This window comes from Melanotaenia boesemani, chromosome 7, assembly GCF_017639745.1.
Source record: "Melanotaenia boesemani isolate fMelBoe1 chromosome 7, fMelBoe1.pri, whole genome shotgun sequence".
NCBI lineage: Eukaryota > Metazoa > Chordata > Actinopteri > Atheriniformes > Melanotaeniidae > Melanotaenia > Melanotaenia boesemani.
Window position 1 is genome coordinate 13,277,593 of NC_055688.1, and position 25,864 is coordinate 13,303,456.

The 25,864-nt window shown below is 37.1% G+C and overlaps 1 protein-coding gene across 3 annotated transcripts; it reads right to left on the minus strand.

The window, feature by feature from the left end:
- Nucleotides 1-3,777: 3,777 nt before the first annotated feature.
- Nucleotides 3,778-25,315, minus strand: tapt1a (transmembrane anterior posterior transformation 1a). Of its 3 annotated transcripts, XR_006011007.1 has the most exons (16): nucleotides 25,099-25,315; nucleotides 23,163-23,293; nucleotides 20,566-20,684; nucleotides 19,439-19,471; nucleotides 16,366-16,528; nucleotides 14,908-15,043; nucleotides 14,406-14,503; nucleotides 13,866-13,935; nucleotides 11,971-12,051; nucleotides 11,053-11,162; nucleotides 10,919-10,978; nucleotides 10,716-10,784; nucleotides 10,485-10,561; nucleotides 8,305-8,474; nucleotides 4,029-4,824; nucleotides 3,778-3,872 (listed from the first exon to the last, which is right to left on the minus strand). XR_006011007.1 is itself a non-coding variant. In XM_041989932.1 (15 exons), exons 1-15 carry the CDS (start codon nucleotides 25,286-25,288, stop codon nucleotides 4,514-4,516), a joined length of 1,818 nt encoding a protein of 605 aa, XP_041845866.1. In that variant the 5' UTR covers nucleotides 25,289-25,315; the 3' UTR covers nucleotides 3,778-4,513. The 3 variants fall into 3 exon arrangements, 1 of the variants encoding a protein (XP_041845866.1); XR_006011008.1 differs by lacking the exon at nucleotides 19,439-19,471; XM_041989932.1 differs by having other exon boundaries at nucleotides 3,778-4,824.
- Between the last annotated feature and the right edge of the window lie 549 nt (nucleotides 25,316-25,864).

The following is a 25,864-nucleotide window of genomic DNA, read 5'->3' on the forward strand; positions in this document are numbered from 1 at the left end:
CGTTCGGTCCCACAGAGATGAGCGCGCCTGAAGCTTCCACTCCAGCATCTGTGCGTACGGCAATGCGCTGCGTCACGGGAGCGGGCAAGGGTGCGCGCCGCCGTCAGCTCTGTACGGAGGAGACTCGTCCCGGTAGAAGCGCTCCTCCTGCTGGAGAGAGGAGGATGGATGCGTGATGTTAGACCGCAACAACATCCCGTTTTGTGTCATACTGATCCAGTAGTTTTTTATTAAGAGAGATGCTGCAAGTTAGAGACACTTTTTGTCACTGTATATCTACATTAGTGTTAACAGTTGTCAGGCTTACTTTTTTCTTAATAGTGTTTTAGTATTAAAAAAAAGGCGCTTCTGAATTAATGTCTGGTTTAAAGTGGAGAGATATTACCTATATTTATTATATCATAAACTTTGTTAAAGTTAATGAAATGTCTCATTTTCATGGCATTTATCATGCAGTTGACACTTTCAAGTTATCCCAATAGATGTGTTGTATTTTAGACAGCGTTCTTTACAACTTATGTCTTTGGTTTTGAATATTTTGTGTCTCACAGCCTGCTAACTTGCCCACTGTCAACTTATTTTCCACCCAGCAGGGAGACAAAGGATACTTGCAGTGCAGCCCAGGTGGGTGGTGTGATTGGCGAAGCAGTGATCAGGTGGGTCCTGCTCATGTCTTTTAGCACAATAACATCCTTGTCCTCTCTGAGGATCACATGGGGCCCTGGCTCTTTGTAAAAGCAAGGACTCCTGTTTAGAAACCTTTGATTGTTGATTGTAAGCACTTTTCTTCATCACTGATACACACTCATTATACCTACAGAGGAGCAGACTTACAAATGATAAATATATTCCTGGCTGGGCTAAAGACTCATTTTGAAGAAACATCTTTATCAAACCTTCTTCCATCACACCATGCTGCTGTGCTGGACTCTGGCCAATTATTACTACACAGGTTGCCCTTTCTTAAGACAACATACTGGTAGCTGGAACAGGGCTGAAGCTTGTCTCAGTCCTTGTATAAGAAGCTTATCCCTCTTAGAATGTCTGCTGCAGATTTACTCTGCATGACCTCCGCTCCCAGATACTGTGCAGCCTGGCAGTGGGACAGATGAGGTCATAGGTAGTGTAAATCTCTGCTTACAAGGAGTAGTAAATTAACAATAACAGAAAAAGCTACTTTTAGCTTCCCACTTGTCAGTGAGAGCTGTAATCCATTTTATTTTCACAAGCAGAAAGAGATTTCATGCAGAAATTTTTAAAAAATTATTGGCAGCACAGTGAAATTTCAACTTGTTATAATTTTGGACTGTTCTTATAAACTGTATGAATTAAAGCAGGAGCAAAAAAAAAAAAAAAAAATCAAATTTTCTGTCATTTCTGTTTTGATCTGAATTTTAAACAACTTAAAAAAACAAAACAAAAACCAAACAAACAAAAGCAGTTTTTGTTAAAATACCACAGCAGTCAGATTATATTCAGTCTACTTCACACCAGAGCTGGATGTTCTGTGTGGTTTTCCTCAGCATAGTTTGGGCTGAACCCAGCTCAAGTTCTGCTTTATCTCCTCTCATCCACTCTTCGGTAACTGATACAACCTGTCATAAACTATTCATTCATCAACATGTCAGATAAATGAATCTTGATCTTTTAATCATATGTAGACGTTGATGTTTTTTTATGCAATTTTAAATATTTGACTGTCAAGAAAAAACCTTACCTGGAAAAGATACCTGAAATGCAGGATTTGTTTTTTTTGTCCACTTGAAAAGGGTGAACTACCAGGTCAAAGGCTTTTGAGGCAAGAACAGACATTTTGTTTATGCAAACAGACACAATGTTTTGTCACTTTCCAGTTATTTAACTATGTGAAAATGTGCTTTGGGTTGGATTTAGAGACATAATGGCTGGAAAAAGAAATGAATTTGTAAAAGCAAAATGAAATAACTCCTATTGTGGCTGAAAACTTAGTTGGACGTTTGACAAAAAAAATGGACATAATTTGAGGCTCCCAATTTATATTTCCATTTAAAAAAGGCTTTAAAACTGAGAAAATAAAGTGTTACTTTATGAGAGACACGCTCAAAGAATGACGTGCATAATTACGTTTCTGCAGATAGTTACCATGAAACAACGTGACACATTTAAGAAACAAACTTTTATTATTCCAAAGGTGCAATTTCATACAGTATCAAGGTAGTAATTAAACATGGACCAAATCGCTGAAACCAAGCAGGCAGTGTATTGGACGTGAAAATAATCATCTTGGCTATCTCTGTTTAATTTAGCTGGACCATGTGTTGGTTTGGTTCCTCTCCACTGCAGACTAATGCACGGTGAAGACTTCAAAACAGAAAAAACCAAAAAGTCCTGCTAGTGGAGAGGAGGCATCAGACAGAACCGCACCACAGACTGAGGCGTCTGATTTTAAGGACAAAAATATTATCACAATTTGCAGCTTCAAAAACACCTTCTTCCTTATTATTTTTGAGATGACAAGTGAAATAATATAAAGAACTCTTCTCTCCAAAACAATCAGATATAAGCTAATGTGTAAACACTATACATCTTCCTTCTCCGAAAATAAAACTTTTTCAAATTAAATATATTATTATATAAAACACCTTCTTTTAAATATTGATTGATGCAGACTAAAATAATGGAAGTCATTTTAGCTTTATGAGCAGATCATTCTTGGGACGCTCCCTGTGGGTAATGTTGTGTTCTGTTTTACTCTACAAATTCACTTTGTAAAGATAGCAGGAACCAGAAAATATATTTAACATACATTAAATGATTTGAAAAAATTTAAATCAGATTCACAAAAAGATTTCTGATTCAAATACATGAAATGTCTTTTAATCATAAACCTATGATGAAGTTAGAAGTAATTACAAGATCCTTACAGTCAGTTACATACAAATAGAAGCTAGATGACATAACGTCTCTATTATTGATTAAAGTTTATCTCAGTAAAAGAAAACTTTGCTCCAGATAAGTTCTTAAGGTCAGTCAACAAAGTAAGTCTTAAAACAGACATGCAGAGAAGGCATTTTGTTATAAAAATATTGCTTCTGTCATCCTAAAATGTAAACATAAGAGCATTGGTTGAGCTGAATGCAAACAGGACCATACTTCAAGACATCATGGTCCATGAGTGCAAACATTCGAGACCAAAAGTAATGAGATATGAAATACAATTACTCTAATAATAATAATGAGACTTGTAATATATCCCAGAGGAAAACTTTCAGTCATTGGTCACCCTGTTCCAACAATTATCTGCATTTTAGAGTTAAAAAAAAAAGCTAAAAGAATGCCAGACCATCATTATGATATATGAAGCAATTTAAAAAACAAAACGTACCCAAGGCTCAATCTGCTTCCTTCTCAACAGTTTCCATTAGACCTCTTCTCCATGTCTGGCTGTGCAAGCAGCTAGAAGCAGCAGCCGATTTGGTGTCAGCAGGACCCAGTTTAATGAAGGTGCATTGCCTGCATCTAATGACTATTAGCTGTGTACACAAAAAGCTCTTCTTAAGGCTTGAAGTTAAAAGTAGTTTGTATGTCATGTTTATAAAATCTCCACAATGGAGCACAAAAAGATGTTTCACTTCAAAGCTCAAGCTAGCTCTGCTGAGGTATAGTCTGTAGTCACCAGAACCGAGCAGTTGATGCAACGTCCAGCAACTCTAATGTCAAGTGTTTACAGACATTTTATTTGAAACCCCTTAAAAATGAACCAGCATCTGACTGAAGCCCCCAAAAGTGATTATTTTCTTGACGTGTTAGTCAAATTAGATCCATCACCTAATGGTAAATTTGACTTAATTATTCACATTGTTAAAATAAAAACATTTGAATAAAATAACTGGCTGTGAAACACTTCATATTCAACTAACAAGGTCCTGGTTGTGATGTTGGGAACCACTTTTCTTATTTGCATGCATCAATGTTTGAGCTGGTTAGTTGGTTAGTATTGAAAACTGACATTTTGATTATGATCAATATTTTAAATGAACTGTAAACACTTGTTTGGTGGAAAACACAATTTCAGTGTTACTTTAACTTCAAAGTTGAGTTTGTTTTCTGACTGCAGGATGAAAATTCTCTTTTTTTTTGGTCCCACTGCTGCTCATACAGGAAGTGCTTCTGTGCAGTCACACTTACACACCAGAACTTTTACCCTCATTACCGAAGAGTCTTAAACACACACACACACACACACACACACTGCAGTTCATCCCAACAACTCGACTGCCACACTCATACTTTCAGCCCCCTGCTGTTTATTAACCAGCTGAAGTTCTTTTCAAACTTCTGGACTTTAGGTGTCAACATCAGCAGAACAGTCTGACACTGTGTCCTCATTGTCAATAACTTACTGTGTATTCCTTATTTCTTTAATAAATACTCAGCTTTCTGCTGCTGTTGGCTGGAAGGGCCCGGTGAGGGAGCCTTTGTTCCCCATCTTTCCTGAGTGGTTACTTGCTACATCATCAGCGGCTGCTGCTGCTCAGTCGATTCTGTTACCACAGATTGTGAAGCGGTCGATCTCCAGCAGGTCTTTTTTGGGAGTTCTGTGCTTCGTTTCTAAGGCCTCATGGGCCTCCTCTTCCTCCTCTTCCTTTGAGACAGACGGTGCAGGTGGGTCCAGCTCAGCTTTAGGAGATGGAGTAGGAGGACGGCTGAGTGGTGTAGCAGGGGAGGCATCAGTGAGTGGCAGAGGAAACAAATTAGTCCTGGGGGTTGGCTGAGTGGTCACAGAGGAAAAGGAGGGTGGTTGCTTGCAGGGTGAAGCAGGAGTCTGCTCCATCTTGGATTCACCTGTGAAGAACAAGAAAAACTCCTTTATTGACCAAACATGTAGAGCTTTGTTGTCTTGTCCCTTTATTAAGAAGTATAGTTAATGTACTCAAGTAGTGTCCATGCTGCAGCAGGCTCAGTCCTTCATCAGGGTCAAGTTGGTTTGCAGTAACATTTTACTTTCTTGAGAATTAATTAATATTACTGTAATATTTTTTATTTTTGTTTCCTCATCACGATTCAATATATCTGTGGAGCTACATCCAATAGTTGATGAGCTTAGCATAAAGACCGCCGGACACAGCTAGCAAGGAGTTTATACAGGGTTCTTGTTACCAGGCAACCAGAGACTCCACAAAGTCTCTGCACTTGGCCACTAAACCACAAAACAATGAATGGTCATACAAATGTTTTTCTTAGTGTACAGTTTAGACAAACAAGCTGCAACATGGTTACTAGTGAGCTTCAGAGGTGCATGGACATGTTTAGTTAATCCCTTTTTTTATTAATTAACTGCAAACTGCTTCCAGGCTTTAGAATGCTAGGCTAATGGTGTAGCTACATATTTATTATTCAGTTATATTAGTTGTCTTCAAAAATCTAATCATGGCTTTAATGTAAACAGGGTGGTGTGGCTCAGATTGCAACCAGCTACTTACTTTAAAGGTTATAAAAACACAATCATTCTTATTTTACTTTGTAAAGGAAAAAAAGAAAGAAAAAAACCCCATAATGACAAGCTCTCATACCTGCAGCAGTTTCTGATAATTCTTGACCTGGAACCAACAAATATTATGCATTTTATAATAACATTTATTATAATATTTAACTAAACTGGTATCTTTAATCTTTTATTAAAAAGCATATTTCATGCTCTTGGACTTGTTATAAACTTAAGATAAAAGTAGTAATGTTTGGAAAATCCATGACAACCAAGCTTATTATCCCTAGGACACAAGGCTGCCCCTTGTCAATATTCAAATCTCAACACAAACCACTGCGCTGTGGTAAAATATTGCAAAGGACAGTAACATTAGATGAATAAACCAAACAGAATAATTCATCATGTCAGGAAGAATTGAGCAAAGCAACATTGGAAACAGCATTGTCCACAGAGACCACTGCCTTTGCCCCAGGCTCTCTGACTACTACAACTAGAGCTCAACACACACTTCACAGTCCACCAGCATAGTTTGTGTACAGTTTCCAGTATGTGTTGCAGTAACACATCACAGTTCATTTAAAATAAAATCAATGCTATGGAAGCAAAGAGAAAATGCAAAACTGAGTTCTATATAAATAATTTAGTGTTGAATCGGAATAATTTATAAGTTTATAAATTATACGTCACCCCACTTTTCTTTATTTGAACCTCCTGACATAATCATTAATATCTCTGTATTAGCAGCCATGAACTCTTAAAGCAACCATTAAAAAGGAAAGGTTGAACAAGAAATATATTAAGTTTTGTCCCTAACTTTAAAGCATATTCTTGGCCGACATAAAACCATCAGGCTTATTCCTGTGAAGACAATCTCAAAATGCACCTTCCATACAATTACATCATCCCCTGCTCTCCTCTTTTAGCCCTTTCTACTGCGTTGTACAATTCAACTTTATCTTTTAATGTTTTCTCCCTTCCTCATGGTAGAAATGACTTGCCACCAGATACTTTCTTACAACCACTTTAGCTCAATTTCAAGAAAAGTTGAGTGAGTCCTAAATGGTAATGTTAAATAATGCAGACTACTGCCTGGTCACTTGTATAACTCCCACCTTTTTCTCTTATTTTTGACTCATTTTGCATAGTTCACAAATCTGTGGGCTAACATAAGACACAAAACAATGTGAATTAAAGGTTCTGGGGCAAGTATAATGGGATGCAGAAATCAAATAGAGTTCATAAAGTCTACCTATTAACAAGTCGATCTCAGTTTTGTAAGTTTGAAGCTTATCAGTTCTGCTGTTTTTATTAAACTTTGTTTAGGTTTTACCATTTACATGAGAACAGTAATGTTTTCATTATCTTTCAGTTTCAATCAATCTGGCATTACGATTCCATACAGTCGGAACAGAATGCTGTTAAATATCTTGTTTGATCAAAATTTACTAATCAAATGATTCATTATCTTGACGGTTGTGGATAAATACTGATCATCTATTTGTAGCAGTTGGGAACAGAAAATGTTTAAGCTACGTTATTTGACTCACATACTGTGTGACTGCAGACCTGCCCTCTTTAAATAAAAGTTAACCACCATATGGCTTGAAGTGGCTGATGTCAAACTGCTCATTCTCCATCTCTGCCCTCTGGACAAAACATGGCGTACAAACAGATGGCAGATCTTGGAGTTATGAGAGTCCTGGCCATTGTAAAGACAAACATGTGCACATGAACATAAATGTTTAGTGAATTCAGAGAATCAGTGACACTTTGGGTGCAGATGATCATGAGGGAAGCACAGTGTTAGTTATATAAAATCTATAAGCTTATACACGAGGTCTTGAGCCATTATGCCTCTGTAACATGAATACAGGAATGAGCGTTGATGTATGATGACACAGTCAAGCATCAGGATTTCATCACTTTAAAGCTCCTCCCTTAGAGCAGCAGATGGGCCTGTGGAGCATGAGAAAATGTCTGCAGAGATTGGCTACAGACAGGGAGGTAATGCCGCCTTTCAAATATAACTTGTGTGTTACTGCAGGTACAAACCTTTTGTACCAACTTTAAAAGACAGGAATGTTGATGAGGAAATTCAGGCGTAAATATTGCAAGTAAAGATTGTTTGATTAAATTTCTTTGTAATTAATGAATAGAAGCTGGTGACCCACTTTTTTTTTTAATTAAAAAGTGAAAACACATAGCTTTGTAAGCCATGTCCATCAAAATGTCTCTGTGAAAAGGGATCTGTTTAAAGCTTTAGAAGAGGTGAGGGATCAAATAAGATGCAGTCTGAGGTTTGGGGAGAAAGATGAATGGATTTTTACATCTTATGCTTAAAGTCTAAGTCCAACTTGCTGACATTAATCTGGATGCAAGACTGAGCAACATGTCTAAAATGTAAATTCAGGTGGCTAAATTAGGTAAACAGAAACATGAATCTTCTGTTAGGTGGGGCCAGTAAACCTGAGGGGTGAATAGTGAATCAGTTTTGACATAGTCAGGGTTTCCTTAAATTCCATTTTAAGTTAATATTTTGTACAACAGTGATGATTATCATATTCTGATTTCCTCCTCAGGCTCTGTGAACATTCACGTATAAGAGAGTGATTTAATCATCATTTGATGCTTCAGCACAAGAATGCACCAATTTTCTGACACATGATTTGTTAAGAAGATCAAGTTGTTTTAAATATAGCGATCTGAAGAATATAAAAAATAATTTAACTAAAATAAACACTGCAATTACTGCAATGTAGTCAAGAGAGACCAGCAGGCAAAAAACATGACTTTAATAATGACTACACTGCCAGTAACAGTAACTGGTTAAAATTTACCGGAAGGTGTGGTACATCTGGCTGGTTCGGCTTTGCTGGGGCTCTTTGCAGAAGAGGATGCAGCAGCTGAGGGTTTCTCAAACAGTTTGTCCTCCATGTTTGCTCTCTTGACGTAAATACACGACTTTCCCAGCAGCACAATACTGTTCAACACTTTCACTGTTACCAGCCTACAGAGAGAGAGAGAGAGAGAGAGAGAGAGAGAGAGAGAGAGAGAGGGGGCAATAGTGAAGGAAAGAATAAACAATGTCCTTTTTAGTCATCTACAAATTATTGTAGTTAGAATGAGTTTCTTTGAATAAAGAGTTTTAAAAAGATTCAGAAATGTTCACTTAGATAAAAAATTACTTGAGCAACCAGATTAACTGGAACTGTCATTTTGCTCTGACAGTAACACGAGACAAACACTGAATCTTCCAGATGCAATTTGCAAGAATCCAGCATGTATGAGTAAAAGCAAACAGTTTGAACTGGAGGGAAATTGAGACTCCAATCAGTGTCAATCACTAGCACTTTGACAGTTGCTATGGTTACCAGCCTCCTTTGCAGGGAGTCAAAGCGTAAGCACAACAGAGAGGGAGGGGAAATATTATAGATTGTATTTATTCAAATGATTAAGCAAAGTTTATCTTTTTCATAATGTTGCACAATTCTGTTCATTGTGATAAACGTAATAATAGCTGATAGCAGCTTTAATTTGTACTAATCACTGACTACTGCCATTTAACATTATTTCTTACTTTTGAATAAAATGTTTCATCTTGCAGACCAGGTTTAACAAAAGCTGTCCTACAATGATCAGCTGTTACATTTTGGCCTCCTGCCTATAGTGGAAATGACCTTCTCATACTGCCAAACAAGCTCTCAGCAGTCAATGCATGGATAAAAACCATCTGAGCGTGTCTGGAGAGTGTCCAGACTCTGTGGACTGTGGTATAATGTGTCTGATTGGGTTTGTGTCCAACAAAAATGCCATCAGAGTGTATCAGATTAGTATCGGGGGAGTTTGGGGCCAGGTGAACATCATCTCTATCATGTTCCTTGTGCAGTCCTTAAAGGTTTTTGCAGGGCCCACTGAAGTCCTGCAGGGGAAGGCTGCTACTGTAGAGAAAGGCTATATGAGTGGTTAAGGGGTAACTAGTTACATCAGGTTCTAAAAGGGTTGAAATAACCTACGTGTGAGTTCTATGAAGCATATTTCATAACAGAATACTATAATATAACAAGAGTGTTACACACTAAACCTGTTAGTTTTAATGGCTGATCAGTATAAGTTAGAATTAAAGAGCTAAAACGATAAAAATTACATCTCCTTTTTATTATTTTGTGCTGTGATATACGTTATGCTGGACTCTTTTAAGGTAGACTGCAGCTTTAATGAATTCCTTGTTCCACCAGTTTTCAGTCGCCACTGTTCCAAGGCCCATTACTCACATAAGATGTACATGTGCAGCATCCTTGTATGTTTGTGGGCATTTCTGTAATGGCAACACACTGACACGGTGACGAGTGGGAAATGGACACATTTGGGTCTGTGGACCACAGCTCACTTTGACATAGAGTTCAGAACTGAGACTGTGTCAGCTGAATTTTTGCCAAGGCATAGTGGTATGTTCAAGCCAGAGCTATTTTTAAATCAGGGGATAGGGAAGGCCAGAGATGGCACTAGTGATGACAACATTGTGTTCTTCACCCTGAGGGGAATTCTTCAATGGTACAAGCCCAGTGGGATCCTGCAAAATAGACTGAACGTAGCTATCAGCAGCACAACACAAGGAGAATAGGAGGACACAGTGTTAATGCTTATGTAAGTGTATCTTATTTGAATGTGTGTTTAAGACATTGCCTGCACAAATTAGCATGATTTCATGGGACTCAGAGAGCATGACTGCATTCTAAACACAAGTGAAAATAGATCCACTATAACTGAACAAAAATCTAAGTGCTGAAATAGTGACATCTCTCCACTTAGCAAAGAAATATTGTTTTTTAACTAACACTTCTCAGCTACTTTTCACAGTAGGATTAAAATACTTGCAACATTAATAAAATGTCATTTTAAAGTAAAGGAAGTCCACATCTGTGAAGTTTCAGAGCTCTCAGTGTAGGTGTTAAAGGTTATTTTTGATAAAATTCCACTAAAATATTAATATATTAATGATGAAAAGCTACAGGCTTACCCGAGGTAAAAGATGAACACACATGTATATGACAGTGCTCCTTGCACCTTCACTGAGCTCATTACCACCCGGATAAGCTTTTAAATTAAGAAGGAAAAAAGAAAAATTGTTATTTATTCTCCAACAAAACACATTAAACAATTGTTTTAAGGATGTGGCTTTAAAATATATATTTAGAAATTTCTGGTAAGTTTACTTGCATTTAGGTCCTGAACAATTATAATATCTTACCAGAACAGCTAACGGCAGAGGGATGAAGCCCATCCTCCGAGCTACTGAGTCACTGTAGTCAGTGTAAGCCTACACAGTGACAGACAATAATAAATTACTGCACTATAAACCTGAATCTATAAGCTGTGTGGGCTTAGTGATGTTCTAATAATGATAGTTTTAAAAAGAAAAAAAGAAAAAAGAAAAAAAAGACAGTTGCTTACATTCTTCTGTCGACTGCTGACAAGGTCGAAGGCCAGACTGGCTCTGTATTCACTGTACACCTGAAACACAGAAGTATAATTTACATGTGCAAATGGTGGATGAAAAATTCATGAGCAGCAGGTTTGATTCTTACATCTGCAGGGATATCGTTGAACTTAGTAATGAAAGCATGTTTAATGACATCAACTACTACTTCAGAGGAGACGACCATGATGACGTCAGGAAACAACGCCCACAGGTGGTCTGGGAAGGAAAAAGACATTATGTGTTTAAGTATAACTCGCTGAAAAAACTCATAAGCAAGGTTAGACTGACCACAACACATGCACAAGTTTTTTCTGGATTGTCACAAAGATACTGTTACAATTTGGGCTTCAGTATTGACTAATTTGGTGATAATGCTTTCAGTTGGCTGGAATAATCATGCAGTTTTTCTAATAGCACTTGAAAATGGTGGAAAAAAGCCTGTTGCCATGTTCAAAACATGATGACAACATAACTTTGATCAGTACAGTAAACAGGTTTGCTTCTACTCTCCAACAAGAAGAAAGGAAATGCAGACTCCAGTTTACCACATGGTGGATAGGTAAACTAATTGTGATTTGTAGACCTCTTAAGTGAAAGAAGGCAGCAGCTGTGCTGGTAAACATTAGAGTTAGGATTTTAGCTGACAGACCACATCTGTTGTCAACTGTGTATTTGTCTTCAAGGCTGGCAGAAGATGCTGACTGTTTTCAGAGGGCTGTCATACAGAAACAGCCAACTCTCACCCCCATCTCTGCTGTCTGACTGACTGAGGTTTGTCCGGAGAAAAAGTCCCCAAGGTGCTGCACTGGGTCAACTGGAGCAGTAAGAAAGGAACTGCTCAGCATATCTGGCAGAATCTTTTTTTAAAACCACCACAGGCACTGGACTCAGTGCTGAGACATGAAAAATATTTTAATGTTCATGATAATTTACAATTAACAAACCTGTGAAAGCACATTGTCAATGTTTACTTGAATTTAGAAATGTGTGTTGACTGAAGTCTGAAGGGAATACGGATGATTACCTGGGTTCCACGAGAACTGCTCCATATTTCTGAGACAAACAATGAGCAGGAGAACATAGCTGGTGAACCGTTCTTTAATATCTGCAGGATAAAATAAACAAATACACTGTAACAGGGTCTGCAAATTAACCATGGCTAGAAGTCCCATAAATAACAATAACTGCATTTTTTCTAATAAAATGTATTATCTAAAGTATGTTCCTGTCAAATAAATTTTAAAATAAATAAAACTTAAAACCCAAGGGGTTAAGAAACCTGGAAGAGAAAATGGGATAATTATAGCGCGTTGATTTATAACCAAACTGAATTCATGTTGACGTTTGTACCCCAGTGATGACATGTAGGTGTGTGTTAAAACACCTATAATTAAAGGTGTGAAATGAGTCACATCTGTCAGCTTTATTCATCTAGTTATAGCAATCAGTTGGGCTATAAGAGTGACAAGCCCACTGAGATTTTTGAGTGTCTGAAGGAGGCCCTAAAGGCAGCTAGAGCTGCAGCATTGTCCTCATTTCTTACTTTGCTAGATCTCTGATATAGTAAACCATAGTGTTCTCTTAGCTATAATCTCTGAAGTATACCGGATGTGGTCACACATCATTCTTTCAAATCATTTTGGCAAAGGGAAACTTCCATGCCCTATAGTCTCTGTACAGGGTGTCCCTTCTTGGGGCCCATTGTTCCACTCTAATGGATTCACCTCTTTACAGATGATACCCAACTGTACATATCATCTTGCCAGATGACCACATGGTTTCAGCACAAATCTCAGGTTGTCTTTCAAAAACATACATATGGATTAAGGGACCTCATCTTTTATCTACTCTCTATGACGGAGCTATTGGTCATCCCAACCAATCATTCTGTTCAACACTGTATTAACATAAAAATCCTGTTTTCTTACCTAGAGGTTACAAAAAGCCATGGAGTCATGACTGGTGACAAACTCCTTCTACGACCACGTTGCATTTGTCTCTTGGTCATATTCTTTAGCACTCCACAATAACTACAAAGCATTTAATGTGTTGCATTGTTTGCATCATTCTTATACAAATATAAAGATATGCAACCTGTTTTCCAGTTTCTGGATTTTGTTTTCTTAAATAACTTTCAGTCAGACAACTCATGAGTTGATACATGAAAGCTTTATCGAGCACTGTACTTTGGTGGTTAGGTTTAAATTCCATCACTCCTTGCAGATGTTTTTTAAAATCAATAAAATATTGGAGTGAATGCTGAACAGTATTTTCCCTTTCAACCAGAGCCTACAGGTAGATGCCGGGGTGGTGGAGGGAGTTAAAAACAAAAGTAGGCAATGAAGTAATCATGGCAGCAGTGGCAGCAAGCATGAAGCAAACAGCAAGGGAGTAAGTGTGCAGCTTAAATAGACCACCAAGATTCAATGGGTATGATTAATATGTAGCATGAATGGTTGAAGTAGATCACATGAAATGCAGCACAGCAGCTCGAGCTGTCTTCTTGAACTAGCTCTGAGGCGTTGCTTCATTGATGCTTTAAAGTTGTCCTGTTACACTTCAGTGCCAAACAGTGAGCCGGGTACAAGGTACTGTTATCTGTCCATCCAGCTAACCAGAGAAGTTGTTTCAAAATTCTTTCAGCTGGACTTTTTTTCTGTAAACAACGACCGCACTGGACGGGCAAACACTGATGGATCAATACAAAGAGCATACAACTTCTACTCCTTACAGAAAATTCAGTATGTTTTCTGTTGTCATTTCTGGTAATCTTTTCTAAATATTTTCTATAAATATTTGATTTGGTACTATAATTTTTACACTGAGTGAAAAACGCAGCTGGGAAAATAGATGCAATTCATTAATTTACTGTAGTAGTACATTAAAACTTTTTTTTTTTTTAAATAATGATGATCTTACCACTGTTGGACATTTGGAATAAGTTGTTCTTCTCAAATTTCTTGAACACACTTCCTTTGATCTCTACAAACTGTATTTGAGAAAATTAAAAAGAAATGCAGTTAGAATTTTTACAAAGGAATAAAAACAACTTTGTATGTTGTGTTGTTGCAACAGGAACATTTTAGTTTGTGCATACTTCAATATGTCTGCATACAAATATCTACTGAATAGTACAATATAGTACAATAAACATACTCTGTTGTTTGTGTGTTGCATTAAATCAATGTTTTTAACATATATGTTTGCAGAAAGCCTGACAATACACAAACTTGCAGAGATCTCCCTCCAATGATAGGACCAAATTGTGGTCTTCAAGAATACGACGTGATTTTCAAGGGCCAACCCTTGATTTTAGGTTCAAGGTTAAAATTACTTTAAGGTCAAGTATCAGCTGTGATGGCTAAGTTCAGAGTAAATACCTAGATAATGCAGTGTATCAACTGAAAATTCCTGCGAAGATATAAAAACAAGTGTGTGAGTGTGTGTGTGCATACTGACATTGTTGGACATCATGATGGTAAGCAGAGACTTGTTGTGTGAGTTGAAGGCGACATTCAGAGTAGAGGCTTGGACCATGATGAGGATGGAATGAAGGACTGAGGAACAAATTACTAAGGAAAACAGCTTTAAAAAAACAACTTAATCCCTATTAAATTTAACTGAAGACACCTAATAAACACATTATCATCAGATTAAAGCAATGCATTTTTGTCATGATAATCAGCAGTTTTTCTTTTAAGATATTCTGATTGTTTACGATGTGTTGTGCAGTTACATGATAAATGTCAACATCATTTCCAAACATTCTTCAATGGACTCCAAGTATTTGAATGAGAAAGCTGTATATGTATTAATGCCACAGTTGTTTTTAATTCTCATTCAGTATACTTGACTCAGCCACAAGCCAAAAAAAAAAAAAAAAGAAAAGGAAAAGCATACTTCTACAAGTTTAACCTTTAAAAACATTAATGCTTCTGTAAAGCACTACTAAGAAGGATACAGACATAAAAGACAGCCATAACAAAATGAGGAATGACTCCTATATTGTCTCTTTTCCGCTCTTTTGGCTCTGTGGCTGTCCAATACAAAGCATCAAGGATATCTTGACCAAAGGACGAGAAGAGGCGATCTGCAACCTTATAGAGGAAGGAGGGAATCACAAGTTAATTATGACCTTTTCAGACATGTTGTATGTTAAATTAATGGCTTAAAGTCTGGAATATCTATTGAAGCAATAGCATTCAATATAGAGATCACTTTTACATTAATACAGTGCTCCCTCGCCATATCATCTTCTACGATCTTGCTGTTTCGCGGATTTTTTTGTATGCAGCACTGCATATTTAGGTATATGTACGACGTTCCAGACGAAGGTGGGGACGCAGCGCCAGCACAGAAGCTGTAACTTTTTTTACGGGGTGAGTAATTATTAAGAAATTCATGTTGTTAAATATATGTAGGTTTTTGAGAGTGTATAAAGTGTGTGAGAATGTTGAAAATGTTCACTATAGTTTGGGAAATGTCTACAAACACTCAGAGGAGGGATAATTAGGCCTTAACATGCATTTGAATTGTGAAAAATGAATAAGGTCGTCATTTTAGCGGATTTCATTAATCACAGGGTGTTTTCAGAACGTAAATCCAGCAACAAACGAGGGACCTTTATACATCTCAGCAAAAAAAAAAAAGTTTGTCTCTGATATTTGCTATTCTAACAAGACTGGGCGCTACATCCAGTGTGGTGTAATGCCTGTAAAAGCAGATAATGTACATGTCTGGACCCTCTCTGCTGCTGACCCCAGTGTTGAAAGTGATCTAAATGTTGGTAAATTGCACCTCATGAATTTGCTGTGGTGACTTTTATGGAGAAGTGTTTCTGCTGCTCAATTAGACGTGAAGGACAAAAATGTTGACGTGAATGTTGTAATATGTTTCTTTCATTATATTTATCACAAAAGCTAATTTCAGTTTAACAGGCTCTATCGGAGCTAGTCTGAGGCAACCATTTCAAACAAGCCGTATACGAGCCATCTCACACAATCTCTTTTCACTATATTTTGTACTAGCGCTTCCCTAAACTAGCTTCATGAATACATTAATTTTAACTGGTCTGGACAAACACACCGACTGTATGAATCAGAGGCATCACACATTTTTTTGTAAGGGAGTGGTCTTTAAACCCTCAGGGGCAAGAGGAAGATGTAAGAAGAAAAGCAAGGGGTATGATGTATCCTTTTGTGCATGTGTGTGTTTGTAGCAATACAAACTACAACATCTAGACAATTGGAATTATAATAGTTAATTAATAAAACTGTAAAACACAAAGGTGAAACCCCATCAAATGTAAATTTGGATTTAGTCAGCTTCAATAAGATCATCTTTGCAACAGCAGTTGTAAGCCCAAGGAAATACTGCATATATGACGCATCAGAGAACTGACCAAAAAGGTGCAGAATACCTCCAACATGTTGTAGATGATGTAGAGTTTGATGACAGACTGTCCTCTGATCAGATGATACATCATGGAGTAATCCACGTAATGCATCATGGAGAAGCATAACACCAGGATAAGGCCCTTCAGCATGTCACATACCTGTGCTGGCTGCAGCAGACGTGACCCACTGGGACAGACAGAGACACAGATTAATCTATAATATCTGGACTGACATAAAGAGACGAATTATTCTTGTGTTTCTGAATGCATGAGTACATGCTAAGACACGGGCTGTTATCTTGCAGTACTTAACATGCACATGAGTAAACACTAATATGTGATTTACACCGAGATGTGTGCTACTGACAAATACGCCTTTTTTTGGGCTTTATATGAATATGAATACATTAATGAGCATTTGCAGCATCATCACATGCACACATTATTCTCTGTGCTTGACATTATTAATGCTGTGCTTCTCTGAGGCTAGAGAAGCTGGATGAGTCAAGTAGGAAAAATAGCAGATTTCTACAAGCCCAGCATCACATATTACTGTTTGTTATTCAATCTAGAAAAGATCTGATTTTCATCCCATGAGAGAATAGCAACTGAGCACACATGGCAAGAAAGAAATGATTTCTGTTCAAAATGAGAAATAACAGAAAAGGTAACAAGAGGTGATAACACAAAAAGTACATCATGAAATATTAAAGATACTATCTACTTTATACCATGTTTATCTTATATAAGTTTTATCTTATAAATATGCCTCTATTTTTCGAATGTGCTGCTCTGTTTAAACTACTTGTATAAGATTAAATTAATATTGTTCCTAAATATCCAAATAGTACACAGTGTACCAACAAGTTATGGAAATGTTTCAGTTTTTGTATAGAAATGTCTAAAATAAAATAAAAAAAAAACATACAGGCAAAGCATTTATTTTAAAGAAATGAGAAAGGCCATACATGTGAAGCTTTCATTATTAATAGCTGTGGTTGAAGTGGCAGCTTTGGACCACGTTGTGAGAAGAGCTGACAAATCCATAGGACTGGATATTTTAGTTCATAATATGACACGGTCAACTTGGAAGAGCTGATGAGAGCTTAATTCCAACACTTCCTGCGTTTTTTCCATGTCAAATATGTGACTACTTGATATGAGTGCATGCATGGCCAATGACTGCCGTAAAATACATTTCTCTCTTATCATCACATGAGCTGGTTGCAAAATAAAACCAAAGTTAGGGCCATGAATTTTCCAAAGAAAACATTGCTTCTTAAGATAGATGCAGACTTCTTAATACACGAGATAAATTGTTTTGCTATTGGCTACTTCAATAAGCTATTCTTAATCACAGGACTTGCTCTTCATATTACATAGGTTGAACATAACTGCACAAACACTATAGTATAACTTTCCACTAAAATCAATACAAATCACAAAACTTGACTACAAGACCCCACATGACAGCTGTAAACTACTAACAATTACCTTCATCAGCTTGAGTGGCAGTTGATTAATTTAAAAATAAAAAGGAAAGAAGTTTCAGATTGGTGGTATTGAGGATGTTAAATGAGCACAGATCTTAAAACCATTTTGAGAGCCAACTCCAGGCTTAGTGAGGAAAAAGGGCTCCTATGTGTCTCAATGTCTTCTGAATCAGTGCACAACTGAGCATAAAGCAGTGAAGGGAAGGGGTGAGATGAACATCTGGCTTTTTTTCCTTCATGATATAAAAGACTGTCTTCATAGTGAACTTCCATAAAAGCCATTAACTCATTGTTTTCTTTCATAGCTATTCATATCAAAACTGACTAGATCCGGATTAAATTATGCAAAAAAGCAACAATATTTCTGTTGTAATGACAATTTGTCATGGTTTGATTTTCTGAGGCTACGGCTCCATCCAGTGGTCATTATGTAAATTCATAAACATAAGAATTTGTTATAAAATGATAGCAAGGCTTAAAAATTGGTATACGTATCCTTGTTTTTGAAAATCTTTTTCCTCCCACTTTATGCAGGCTTTTTTTTATTAATTTAATTTATAAAAGTACTTTTTTGTTTTTGTCTGGTTTTCTAGAAAAAAAAAAGATTGCTTAGAGAAATTACATTAAACAAAGTTAAATTATACATAAAATACTGTACAACAGGGCACCAGCACTGTGGTTGTGACTTACTGTATTTTCTTATTTCTTTTGTTCAGTTACCTCAGTATCTAGAGCATAAAAGTACCTAGTGTACCTGGTTCCTACAGAACAAAGGAATGTCATACTTTTGTTTATAAATAAAATATATCTTTTACATATTCTAATTTGGTATTCAGGTGGTTTAGGTGCAGACACAGAGAACCTCGTCACACAGCATTTCATTCTGAACACACAGCTTGCTGGATCCAAAGCTGCTGTGGCTGGTGGTAAAGTCCCCACAAAGCAGTTCTCACCATCTCCATGACACACAGGAATATTATGTGTGAGTGCAGCCAGCTGTGTGCTGCATTCCAAGTAGCAAACACTGCGTCCAATTCACACCTTATCAGGATCAAACACCCAGCTTAAAAGCCAGAGCTAGAGAGGGGAAAAAAAAAAAAAAAAATATATATATATATATATATATATATATATATATATATTCATTCAAAGCCTTATTAGAGGAGCTGGCTTGTGGGTGGCAAACAGGTACTTTGCTTCTATAGAGCAGTTGGGGGTATATGAACGGGAAATGTGCATTGAATAACTTTTTTCTTCTTTTTTTTAACTCCCAGAGAGTGCTCCATAGAGCTATGCAATAGCCAGCCTCCCAGCTTAAGGCTGTGCAGCTATATCACTGACATACTAAATAGCTATGAGAAAGACCAGGCATGATCAGCAAATCTTCCCTAGAGTGGTTTGAAGAATAAAACTTATGTGGGAACAAGATGACGGTTTTGCCTTGGAGACTGGAAAATGCTGTGTGGTGCCAAGCCACATATTAACAGACAAGATGGAAATGAATGGAAACTGGTGAAATGGTGGGGGTGGGTGTGCGGTTTGAGGGAGGCACTTTGAGATACTGATAATGTTTACAAATCCCTGATGGGCCTGTGGGAGCATACCTGCTTCTTCTGCAGTATGGGCATGTGCGCATCCTGCAGCGGGGAGGAAGGTAAGGGAAGAGTCAGGCAGATCGTGAAGTGGGCAGGTGAGAAGACTGAGCAAGCTCTAAGGGACAACACACACATCTGTATTTTTGCTGGATTATTTACTAAAAAACTGTCAATAAAATGCTCTGATGGCAAGAAATCTTGTGTAAATTGAACTTTTGCAATTGATTATTATTACTACTATTATTATTACTATTATTATAAGTAGTTTTTATCTCTTTGATTTCAGGATGAAGGGAAAACCTTTCTGACTTTTCAAATCAATATTTAGTTTTTCCAAATATTTGTAGAATTGTGGTTTTTGAGTATGTTAAAAGTTTGAATCATGCAGTAAAAAAATAATTGCAGTAAGAGGTCGATCTCCAGTAAATCAAACCGTACAGTTAAATAAAGAATACAAATATTCTGTCTTTTTATATGTCCTCCAAACAGGCTTGTAAGGATATATTATATTCCACATAAGTCAGTTATGGAGTAATATAGAGGTTTTTTGAAAGCAAGGATAGAAACTAGTGGCATATCACTGGATATGGATGTTGAAAGTCAGAGTAATTCAATTCTAAAAGTTGTTTTTGTTAAAATGAGTGACCATGCTTCAGGGGAGGAAGTAGAGAAAATTCGTCAAGATGTTTTCACACAAGGTTAAGCTCAGTGTTGCAACTGTAAGCTTTGCCTGGTAAAGTAAAGGAATTAACAACTAAGGTTACAGTCAAAAATTCATCTTAATAAAAACATAAATCAAGAACTGAAATAAATCTGCAACGTGGGGAGGCAAGCTTTTGTTAAACAAAGGAAATAAAAACCATGCTCATTTAATGAAGAACAGAACAATATGACAAATTCTAGGATTATTTTAATAACATATGTACATACTTCTCTAAATTTTAGATAGATGCACGGAATACAGTACAAAACCTTTAGTCGCTTAACATATTTAATTCTTCAGTTTGATACTAAAATCTTAAATCAGCCCAACAGCTGCATTACCATTCAACTGTAAAGTGTGTTATTATTTAACAAACCATAAAGCTTTCATTTAACAGAGAACGCATTGCGAGAATGTGTGTTTAAGCTCTGACCTGAAGCCACAGCATGGCAGAGTGAGGAGGCGGAGAAGGGCCAGCAGCACTCTGAGGGGCAGCAGAGTGAACACATACAGGAAGGCATCGGCACACAGGAAGAAGCCAAAGATCATCAGCTAGAAAAAAAACAAAACAAACAACAACAAAAACAAATAAATAAAAGTAATACCACTGTAAACACAGAGAAACTAAAACATGTCCTAACTTGCCACTGTAACCAACAAATCTGCCATAATTCAGCTGATTCCATGACACCAACTTGATGTGTGGGACCAAACAGTAACGTTCTTCTTGAAATTGAGCAGAAAGAATAGTTTATCTATCTCGTACTTGATCTGAACAAGAGATGTTTTTACAGAGTGGAGATCATTAAATAAAACAATAATTACTGAAAAAGGCTGCTGTTGAACTAGAGATGCACTAAAGCTGTGTCAACAGCGCCATCTGATGGCTAACATCAAGAACAACAAAAATACTCCAAAGAACCCAAAAACAGTGAAATTGCTGTTGAGAGAATGAGGGTTGTGAGGGTAATTTGAACTAAGACTAAAATGTATTATAATTATAAATTATTCTTTCCAGTAGTGTTGCTAAATAATTATTTAGTCAGCATAATGTTTATACAATGGTTATCTCACAAAGAATGACAATGTGTTATGACTACAATTCTACCTGGTTACTTGCAATATTAACGATTATACTATCAGGAGTTAAAGCAAAATATTGTGTGACCTTTATTTTTTTTATTTTTTATTTTTTTGAGCCTGCCATCTCTGAATATTTATTCCATCCACACTCAGCACCTGATGAAAAACTCATTTATTCATACGGTTGTTGCAATTATTTGATTTTACAATTAATCGCGGTAGTAAATGCGATTAATCGTAAAAGGTCCCTCAAAACTGTCACTTTATATAAAATACTACATATTAACTATATCAGTGGATCAGCGCAACGTCTGCACAGAATAAAAACAAAGTTACACTTTTGCACTTCTGCATGTTTCCGATTGTGCTGCCTTGTTTTGGTTGCATGAGAGTTGCAGAAGAGGCTGTCTGAGTGGGACACTACAGCAGAGGAAGAGTTTTCCGTCCAAACAAATGAATTGAGACATTTTTGAGATTTTTTTTTATTTTGTTTTTGAGTTAAAGAAAAAAAATGGAAATGTTATTGCATCATTTGCTGTTTTGTAATTATGACTCTGGTTAAGCACAACGCGTTCACTGCACGTTACCTTAAAGCCTACAAATAAGACAAACTAGTTTGGTTAAATGACGCTAATGTTGAGCGCTAATGCAATCGGCTGGGAAAAATTGCCTTGGCAGTGCTGACTTAGTCTCCGTTTGTCCGTGTGATGTCACTAAAGACGTGGACGGAGAAGTTAAGGGAAAGCAACCTGAACAGGAGAAATATGCTTAGTAGACTAAGTCAGCACTGCATAACCGACTGCACAAAAACAGGCTGTTTGCTAGTGTTTCTTCACGGAAAACCATTAAAAACGCATTCCCTGTTCGCGTGCCTTCTCGCCTTAGCGATGTGAACGTTCAAATACACAATAACTGTCCGGAATCGCTCTAATTTCCTCGGTAAAGAGACCCACTGTGTATTTCAATTCAATGCTTAGCTTTCCTAGCGGCAGAAGCAGTTATAAGCATGCGCGAGTGATGTATGCATAAATTACGAAAAGGGTCTATTAACCTAACATCCATGTCTTGGATGTTAGGCTAATAGGTTAATAATAGGTGTGCTGTGAGGCATGTTTGAAAACTAAACAGTTTTATGTTGTTTATCATAGTTAAAGTTCATGTCATTCTACATGGTTGCTCATTTACAATTCTTAGACACACAGGCACATACATGTAGGTGAGCACACTACCAGCTGACAAAGAGTGTGTTGGAAAATAGGTGTTTAGGAGGATGTCCATGATTTAAAGTTATCAACTGGTCCGTTATCCACTAGGATGGCTTCTCTAGGCTTCACAAAGTCATCCTCCATCCCTCCAACCAAATGAACGTAATGTAACCTCTGTTTACAAGCTATTCATCAACGCCTCTGCTCTACTTTGTGTGCAGTGTACATCCAGGCTAGGCTGCAGCAAGATCTCTCCAAAAATCAGTTTCTAAGCCCCGCTTAACTTCTGATTGGTTAATAATGCGTTTGGTTGCAAGCAAATGCTGCATTTATTTCATACAATCGGTAAATGAATTCAACATGACAATCGCCCACCATGTCAAGCTAATAATTACTCTTTAATAGCGCCTCCCATGCCAAAAACTCTGCACTTGAACACTGTATAATATCCAGTGATTACTTTCTGTGATGTCTGTTTTGTTAAAAAAAAAAAAATCAAAACTAGAAATAGAATTTTTTTTTCTTTTCAGGCTAACAATCAGTTGAGGTTTAGTGCAAAACATTTAGTGGGATTGTGAGATTTATAAGCGACCCCTTTAGGAGCAATCCCAGGATAACTATAGAGTGATAACACTGCTTCACTGTTGTTCTGGAAGGCAAGAAAAAAAAAGAAAGAGCGAGAGAAATGAAGACAGCTGAAGACAACACAGGGCAAGAGTTCAGGGCTGTTACTGTACATTACCCTCTCCAGTTCCTTGGGAATACGCATACATGTGTAAACTCTCTCTCTGCGCTCAGTGTACTTTGCTTCATTGTGTTCCAGGAAGTAACCTCTGGTGAGTTCTGCACAGATGAAGCGCGTCAATGATGGATCTGGAACAACAGGAGGGCAACAATGTTAGCACAAAGCCATTATCTGTAACAACTGTAGCTGTCAAAACGATGAGACTACAATATTATGAGTGTTACACTGACATAGAAGAGGAGGAACGTTCTGAGTTATGAAACTAAATAGTCACTGTTTATGTCATAGTCCTTGTGAAACCCAAACATGCTTATTTGAGTTCTCTAAGATATTTAGTCAGGAGACATTAATGTGATCATGCTTAAAGGAATTAGTCTGTTGTAAAACTTGTTGAGCGTAATGACAGTTTGGACTAATAATTATTATAATCTTCAATTATTCCAACAATTATTTTCCCAATTACATAAAAATTGGTCAACAGACTTTTTAGAACAATAAAACGAATCAGCAAATTCTCAGTCCGTCATTACATGATCAAGCCTTGTAAATGAATAACAAACGAGGGGAAAAAGCCTGACTGATTTTGCTTTAGATGACTGTGTACAGTTATGTTTTTTCCACTTCAGTTAGAGAATGTCAAACATGTCATGCCTCACAAACTGAGGAATGAGATGACACACATATTTTATCTTGTGATCCACATTATTGCATTAGCTTAACTTGCCACAGCTTTGCTTTAAATCCATATACAACTGAAACAGGCTAGATTTAAATTGGGCTGAAGCAGAAAACACCAGTAAAACAGTGTTACATACAAGCACGCTTGGACTGCAGAGAAGGTTAATGATCACATTAAGCGGAGCCCTAAAGACTTTACTATTTGTACTTTCTACTGTTCTGTATTTATTCAACAGTGTTTGCCTGATATCAGAGGGACCCTGTACAAGATAAAAACTGGGCACGTAAAATAGGGATGAAAAGGGGAGTGTGGGGCCCAGGATGTTCCATGCTTTAATCCTCATTGGTTTTAACCACAGAGCGGGCCCTCATAATGTCATTTATGTCACAAATTTTGTTACAAGTGGTTTTTGGACAACCACAGTGGACTATAAGTCAGATAGATTGGATGATAAGGCTTCTTTTCAGACTTGCCAAACTGCTAATCATTTGCTTGATTAATTAGCAACGCAATTGTGAATTTGCATTTTAGAACTTTTCGGGAAGCAAGCAAAAAAATGTTAATGTGTTTTATTATATCTAAATGTACTCACATACACACACACACACACACACACACACACACACACACACACAGAGAGAGAGAGAGAGAGAGAGAGAGAGAGAGAGAGAGAGAGAGAGAGAGGGACATCTCACTTTGGAAAGCTATTTTTCCAAGTTTAATTCCTGCCATTCTATGACTTGATTGAACAAACTATGTTAAATTTATCAAACATGACAACAACATGACAATGGGATGTAAGACCTGGCCAGGATAATTAATGGACAGCCTGCTAAACTGTGTGGCTGAATGTGGTACCGATAAGCTTGAATCACACACATTTGCCACTGTGAAGCCAAACGTGAACTAACGTTAGACATTACCACACTGATAACACAAAAATTCTTAAACTGCAACGAAGAATGACTCAACTGTCTTAGCCTTGAGGCAATTAGCAGCGGTCGGTTTATTATTAGCTACTTCATAATGCTAACATTGACTGTAAACAAACGAACAGCTATACAAACACAGAAACGTAACTTATTGGATTTTAGCGGCTAATTAAACTTAAACACATCTTCTCTTGATAAAAAAAAAAGTCAACAGAGCAACAAAGTCAATGAAAGAGATCAATATAAACAGTTTAAAACCATGAAGACGTCTAGAAAGGTTGTAGCTGCGGGGTAATGTCAGTTGGGGAGACCCAACGGTTACCTGATGAGAGATCATGCTGCTCTCTCCTGACAGCGGTTATGTCGTAAAACCCCAGCGTCTCTGGCGACTCGGGAGTTATTCCGATCTTATGCGACCGGTGCAAATCACCCCACGGTCTTTTAAATCTATTCTTTAGCACTGTTTCGGCTTCATTTTCTTCTGAGAGATCCGTCCCGGTCAAGTCCGCCATCTTTACTTTGGTCACCGAATGTGTCGCCCTTTGCAACGTCATCGCAGCGCAGGAAGGAGAGTCTAACGAGGCATTTGAGGTAACGTCATATGGTGGATTCACATATTTTTCTGTGGATTCAACAGATTATCAAACGAGACAAAAATATTCTTCAATTATAATTCGTGACAAAACTATTTTCATACTGAATGTCCACTAATGATTTTACACAAAATTGTTGAAATTGGATATTTTTTTAAATGTTTAAGGGCTAGAGTTCTAGAGTTACTCTGTCTCCCAACAAAACCATTGATATACATGTATATATATATATATATATATATATATATATAGTGTTCAGCTACACCATTTTATATCACAAAGAACGTTAAAGCCAATAAATATATTAAAGAACATTTCAACTGTAAAACAATGCCAGATTTTTTTTTGCATATAACTGCAGTAACAAAGGTCTTTCACTTGGTGTCGCCAAAGTTCCATCAAATCATCCTGAATTTGAAGTCTACCTAACGACAGTGCTGAGGCCTCGTCCCATTGTGAGGAGAAATACGGTACGCTCATGTTAAGGTTAATTTT

Bases quoted from the DNA above. Each gene is read 5' to 3' on its own strand.
- tapt1a (XM_041989932.1), bottom strand. From the start codon at position 25,288: ATGGCGGACTTGACCGGGACGGATCTCTCAGAAGAAAATGAAGCCGAA. The intron at 11,163-11,970 runs GTAATCATCCGT...TTTCCTTCCCAG, and splicing joins GCAGTTCTCGTGGAACCCAG to ACCACCTGTGGGCGTTGTTT. The intron at 10,785-10,918 runs GTAAGCAACTGT...GTCACTGTGTAG, and splicing joins TCAGCAGTCGACAGAAGAAT to GCTTACACTGACTACAGTGA.